The sequence below is a fragment of the Crassostrea angulata genome, chromosome 7 (genome assembly GCF_025612915.1).
Source record: "Crassostrea angulata isolate pt1a10 chromosome 7, ASM2561291v2, whole genome shotgun sequence".
In the NCBI taxonomy this organism is placed as follows: Eukaryota; Metazoa; Mollusca; class Bivalvia; order Ostreida; family Ostreidae; genus Magallana; species Magallana angulata.
This window is the reverse complement of record NC_069117.1, coordinates 23397886-23405322: the sequence shown is the minus strand read 5'-3', so window position 1 is coordinate 23405322 and position 7437 is coordinate 23397886. Positions and strand designations below refer to the sequence as shown.

The 7437-nt window shown below is 31.8% G+C and overlaps 1 protein-coding gene across 1 annotated transcript; it reads right to left on the bottom strand.

The window, feature by feature from the left end:
* On the bottom strand, positions 1-5017 carry LOC128157294 (actin-related protein 2/3 complex subunit 5-C-like). Its single transcript, XM_052819772.1, has 4 exons — positions 4809-5017; positions 3008-3078; positions 2270-2446; positions 1-639 (listed from the first exon to the last, which is right to left on the bottom strand). Exons 1-4 carry the CDS (start codon positions 4948-4950, stop codon positions 577-579), a joined length of 453 nt encoding a protein of 150 aa, XP_052675732.1. The 5' UTR covers positions 4951-5017; the 3' UTR covers positions 1-576.
* Positions 5018-7437: the final 2420 nt, after the last annotated feature.

Genomic DNA, 7437 nt, shown 5'->3' with positions numbered 1-7437 from the left:
TTAAATAATTGTGAAGTAAATACATGGATAAGCAAATGTTATGTAACATTCAAAAGTATGTTTGAATGAATACTTCTTTTTTCTTAAATGTATATTGAAAATCATAGTTAAATACATCTAAAGAGACAAAAAATTCTCAAAATTTATTTCCTTAATTTGAAAACCAAAAATGCATGAAAATTACATGGTATAATAAAAGATACAGAAAAAGTGTATTGATCACAAATAATAATATTCCATTGAAATAAAATAATATGACAAACAAAACAGTTCATAACTTGCAAGGCATTAACTATCTGTTTTGTTAAACTTGAATATTATAAAGAACTTTTTTCTCATTAAAATCACAAAACAATTAAGCATTGCACAGACATTGGGAATGGCATAGAACACAATTTATATCAGAGGCTTTTACCAGAAAATAAAGATGCTTCTGGAAGATGTCATGATTGAGTTATATCACAAGTATTCTCTTTTTTTCTAGACTCTTCCCCATGGTGCATGTACTGCTATCTCAATCTTATACAAACATTTACACATATAGAACCCCTTCTTAATTATATCTTGTGTTGAGCATCACACACTTTTTCTGTCGGTCAGGACACGGATGATGCAGCCAGGGCCACCTTTGGCATACACCTGTAAATATAAAAGAGGCACTTTTGAAAGAACAAATAGTCATATTGGGAGCATCATGTTATTATATATAAATTACTGTAAATGTATTACATTTGACTCTGTATTTTATTTAGTGTTTTTGGCAGAAAGTTGCTTCTGGTAAATCAAGTGCATTGATGAATGTCTTCCAAAACATATTTGAATAGATATATTACAGAAATGCGCTAAATCAAATTTATGCTTACTTGTTTTAATATTAATTTCTACTTGATACTGTACAGACTAAATAAAATATACATATATGAACTAAATGAAATTTATGCTAACTTTTTAAAATAACTGACTTACTTCAACTTTTATCAAAATTTAAGCCACCTTATACCCTGGTAATAAAAATTGCAAAATGCATGCATTTATTGCTGGATATAAATATTATGAATATAGGGTGATTTCACCATGCATCGGACACCTTTGGATTTTTCCCTTTGTTCACGCATCAAATATCGTCCAAATATAAATAAAACTTGTTTTAAAAGTTGCAGGTTTTCCCCTTGCTTAATTATTGAAGAAAAAATTGTGAAATTGTTAAAAATGTAGAAAATAAAGCAAATTAATGAAGCGTTGAACTATTTCACCATGGATCGGACAATATTTACCAAGCATCGGACAGCTATAGCAGTACAGTAGAGATTAAAAATAACAACATTTTCTGGTTTTAATGCAAAAATACAAAGGTTCGGAAATATTAATTTATTCAATTGCAATTCATATTTCTTTTAATGTAAGTCCTTAAATCTACATATAGGAATTTAGACTAGTGCTTCTGTTTAAAGGAATATTTATCATAAGGGGTTCTTTATCGTGCCAGCTCCTACAGGAACTTTGGACTAAAAAGGGTTTGTCCGTAAAACTCAATTTTTAAGTGGTTTGAGGAAAATGTTTATATCAATTATTTTTAAAATTTATATTTTACTTCACATTTAAAGTATATCACAAGGAATGGGCACATAATATCCATATTATTAGAAAAAATCAAGCAGTGAAAACTGTCCGATGCATGTTAACTTTTGTCCGATCCATGGTGAAATGAACATATGGTGCAATAATGACCTTGACATTAATTGTTCAAATTTCTTGGACTTATTTTAATCAAATTTTGTTTCAAAACTTACTTCTTTCTAATTATTTTAGGCAGAGAGTGCATTTTCACTAATTCACAATCAAACGCACAACATTCAAATAATGTTTTAGTGTAAAATCTTCGTAACTAAATTTTCAATAATGGCATAATTGATGTCATTTTACGATGTCTATATTGCTATTTCTTTGACAATGTGACTGTCAAATTCTTAATAATGATAATGTTCATTTGTTCTAATTCAGGAATATACGAAACAACACATGAGCGCATGCACATTTATTTGTGTATTTATAAACAAAGTTGTCCGATCCAAGGTATGTGTGCGATGCATGGTTAAATCACCCTAATGACCATCAAACCATCATATAAAATTCAAATTGACCTATGTGAAAATCTCGAGACTTGAATACATTAGATACCTGTACATTTTGAGTTTTACCTGTGCTTCATATGCAACATTCTACATATGTTTTTCCATTCAAAATTGACATTATTCTAAGCATGTATTACCTTTTCATGCCATGAGAGAAGAGCAGCACTACTCCCTTCTGATGGAAATTCAAATCCTCTATAAATATATTTCATTAGAATGTCCAGTGTTTGACTGTCAAGGGCATTCACTCCTTTCTCTATGTCACTGGCTTTGAATGCAGTCAGCACTCGAACTACAAGCTGTACAACTTTGTCCTGAGATTTGAAAAAAATAAAATAAATAGAAAGATAGCATTTCATTTAAAATAAACTAAGTACGGTAAGCATACTGGATTTTTTTTAAAATGTACATTGAAAATCATCATTTTTTTCATTTGAGTAGAATGGAACACATTGAGATAGTTTTACTAATAAAAGCACATATTGATATCTAAGATTTAATAACAGTTGATAAATTTTTAAGATAATTACATATGAATGCATTTAAGAAACCCATATAAAAGTACCATATAAAAGTTATGAATTGTAAAAGTCTCAGTCCATCTTGATTCTTAAAAACATGATTTGCTGTATCACTTCGCAAGGCTTCAACCATCTGAGTTATAACGTTATATAATAATATTGTGGAAGTTAGATGGGGTTTACACTTTTATTAATTTCAGAGAAATGTATAACATGCAATGAAGGTGACCCATTCCTCTCCAAATTAAGTTTAGAATAGAATAATGAACCAAATAAATCACAAAAGTGACAACTACTCAAGTTCATCATAAAAATCACCATTACTTCAAAATCATCACAGCTATGGGTACATACCTTTAGTCTTTTGTCTTTGCAACCCTGCAGGGGATTTTGCAAAACAGCCTTCAGTGCCTCCACATTTTTAGCTTTATCATGTTAAGGAAAGTTGAAAAGTACTGCACTGTATCAAGTTGGATCTATGTATTTTAGGACTGTTGTACCTTTAGTTGTGGTAGCATAATATGTATTTTTTTTTGGGGGGGGGGGGGGGGTTGGGAGGAGGGGGTTCTTTCCGGAAAAGACTTCAAGCGTAAATCTGTGTGGTCAGTTTGGTCCATATACTGGGGAATACAGTATAGATAATTTACCATCAGCTGGTATAAAAACAACTACCGGTACAAGACTGCCAAAACTGCCACTGGTGGCAAGGCTATATCATATACTAATACCGAGCGCAGCGAGAGGCGGGCGAAGCGAGGATTAATGGTAACACGTATATATAAGAAAATCAGTGAAAAATGAAAGTTGAATCAGGGGTACTAAGGCCAAAAAAAATTTCTTCCAGCCCTGGGCGCCGCCATCTTGGCAGCCATTTTGTTTATAAAAAGTTAGTTCCATCATTGATTGATCAGTACTTATCGATGTTTGTTGTCCCTAAACTCGATTAAATAAGTTCCAGTGTTTCAATAGAAGGTCGAATTAAAAGAAATTAAAAAGGAAACCAGATAATTTTCAATAGTGCTTCAATCAAGAAACACGACATGTTCTATGTATGTGTTATCAGATTATCAGATGGAAAATAAAAACATTAAGGTCAAGGAATTGATCTTTTAGATGCCGAATAAAGTATTTAATTTTATTACAGCGGCATTCATATGAATTAAATTGATAAACAATGAAAGAAGAAATAAAAAAATAGTTCGGAATAACGTTTCTCTCTTCGGCTATTTCCGAAGACAAAACTTGAACGTTTTACGTCTGAAATATGACGTCACAATGTAGACTGAGCACGCGACGTTTAGTAAAACTTTGGCTAATGATTTGAGTAGGCAACCAGGCGGATCCTACTGTGTGCGTTTCAAATAAATTTTATTCTACAAAAATCAAACTGCACTGCATGTGTTAAATCTGCGCTCGGTCCAACGGTCACACCGTATATATATTATATTTTACGGTGTGACTGTAATAAGGGCAAAGCCAATGTGCACTATCAATTTACAAAAGATTAATCAGAAGCACAGCTGGATCCGCCTATCTATGTATTCATAATTCTAAATGTCGCCTGCTCATTTTACATAATGATGTCATATTAGTAGAGGCAGACATCACTTTACAAAGTAGCAAAGATCGGACCGCACTGAAATTTTTAAAATAGAAGATAAAAATTACAAATTGCAGAAGAATAAGTATACTTGAGGGTGTATTGCTCAATTTACATCACAAACAGTTGTTATGAAACATTAAGCTAGTACAAGATTCAGAATTAAACATGGATGCTGGTGATGTCACTGCACGTGAAGTGATTCTTTTTCCCTCTATACTGGAACAGTTTTTCAACTTCATAGGTACAGATTGTAATTTCTATTGATTTGGTATATACACGTGTTGTCTATAGATAAATCTTCATTCTTATGGGCTCTTAGGTCTAAAATACATGTAAGAATCAAACAAGGAAATGCATTAGTTAGTCATATCGAACCGAAGTTATAATTAAACAATGTTACGCGGTCTAAATATCTAAATAGTAAGTAAAATACACAAACGTTAGAACATTTTTTTTAAACAGTTCATTCGTGACAAGAGGAAAAGTCGCATTCATCTCGTTCATTGGTACTGCAACTTGCGGAAGAAAGTTCCCTTCTTGATTAAAGGATACATTGGTTTAAAAAGTTGGTAACTTCGTTTTCATTTGGACCAACTACACCGACATCTGAATCTTCATTGTCCTGAAAGTTTTCTTCGTCGTATTCATCAACATTTACTTTTCTAAACTTACTGGCACCAGTGTTTTTTGCCATTGTAAATATTTTTTCCGTCTGAAAGCACCACCCCGGAAGTTCTCTAGTTTTCCGGCTTACCACGATCACAAATGCCCGTAAGTTCAACTAATTACCGGAAAGAACAGAAAGTGTCAACAGATCGTTTTAAAATAAGTGAGCATGATCACAATTATATCTCAATGCTCAATGTTTTAAGTATTTGATTTTTTAATACAATACTAGATTAAAATAAATAACCAACTTCCTTTTTGTGTAGAAGAAATTCATTTTTAATAATGACTTGATTTAATTTGTAACTTTTTTGTTGTTTTGTATTTTTTTTTGGGGGGGGGGGGGTGTTTTTGTTTGTTGTTTTCTTTATTTGTAATGTAATCATTCTGCCTGTCCGCCCATTCTTTCATCCTTCTTGTCTAAAAATAAAATCTAAACATCTTCATTTAACTTCTGTAAACCAATCTATGTATGTAGTTAAAATTTAACATTGAATACCGTTTAACAATATATATACTAACTAGAGTACACTACAAACAACTGGGAACTGAACATGGGTTATAAGCTATAACCATTTCTATTGAAATAATTTAGAGATATGAATATTTATATTTGTGTGTTGTATTTAACAAATCAGTAATAATTTCATTTTTTCACAATAAATTGCCACACCAGTTACGGAAATTCGTTTCTTTGAAGGTTAAACCACGCTGTTAGACTTTATCGGTAACTAAAACGTATTTTTCTCATTAAAGGCTCATATTTATTCTCAACGGCTCGTCTAGAATGTACTTGCGGTATAGACCCGAAACGGTTCAATGTTTACTATCTGAGAGTGTCTCAACCAGACTCTATCTTTATATATTACATGTACAACCTTTATGCTGAAAATTTACCTAATTAACCCACGGTCATGATCATCTCGATTCTATTACCCACAAAATAAGAGAAACGAACCGACCATGGGTGTCCAACGATACGCTTAATCAAATTAATGCAGTTTTGAAAACTATCTTTACAAACTGTACACATTTATCGTTATTAAACACGCACAATCTCTCTCTCTCTCTCTCTCTCTCTCTCATCTGTAAAAAAAAATCCTTTATTATAGAAATATTTTTCATATTTACTAAACCTGATCTGATATTCATAAGCCATACAGTGAATAACTGGGCAGACAACTTAAATTTCAAAAGTAAATAATAATCAAAGAAATAGATAGCCATGATTTATAAGAATTCAACGTGTTCTACAATGACATTCATGTTAAATTAACCGATCTATCGCATATATTGCATTACGGTGTCATCCCTATTTATTCAATTCTTGTGATTTTTATGCGTATTAATTGTGTAAATTAGCTTATCAAAGAAGATGGGGGGGGGGGGGGGGGGTGTTAAAATAGCGAAAATGACCATTCGGTTAGTTGTAAAACAATCTGATTAAAATAAGATCTTTGATCCGCTCTGAAAAATTCGGTGTCGCTACACAAAGAATTTGTCAGAGCGGATCAAAGATCTTATTTTAATCAGATTGGTTGTAAAACACAGTTTTGAATTTATTTTTCCCCAGTTAAATCTACAAGTTTGCAACAGCACAACTTCGAATTATATAATTAAGTTTTAGTCGATGGTATCGAACTCACAACATAAAAACCGTAGTTTTACAAGATTAGCCTTATGTCTGAGCTCTAACCACTGAGCCATTTCAGACACATCAAAGTACGTTGTTAAAAATTATATGTGTGTCTTTGGCCACGAATTTACCGGGACTTGTATTATTTTTTTCAAAACGTTGAATTGTATGATACAAAATGATATTTTATTGTATAGTGTGTCATCTTTCCACGTTTTTGTTGATTAAAATCGGTTTGTTTTTCCATTAGACCTTATTTAGACTGTGAGAAAAATATGAAGCACAGACTCACTCTATAAAAGAAAATGCTTTGAAGCCGTTTAAAAAAAAAATGACACTTTTTGGAGATTTTGATAGGCATACGCCAGTTTGGGTCAACATATGTTCCAAGTAATGGGCATATTTAAAGGTTTAAAATCAATGATATTATAAATAAATATTGTTTTGAATAATTCTTAAAAAAAAACCCGGTATATACTATCAGGTTTATTGATATTTTAATTTTTCAGTATTTTATCTGTCCGAGTATAGGCATTTTACACGCATTATCCACCCAACTCTACATAAAAAGAGGCTGGATCTTGTCTTCTACCCGTTCCCCCTGGTTGGGACACAATGCACTTAATTGCATTATCACTCCTAGCAAATGCAACATAATTATATTCTGAACGTACTATATACAGTAAGAGCTTTGTGAAAGAAATGACACTGTTAATAATTTCCATGTAAAAAAAAATCCAAGAGTGACTTATATTCTCACTGGTATCGACTAGATTTCTCAAATTTGAGTAAAGAAGATTCTGACATAAACAAATTTGCAAATACAATCTATGTTTAGTTAAATTTATTTTTTCCGGAAATCATTTTTCTATTCTACTC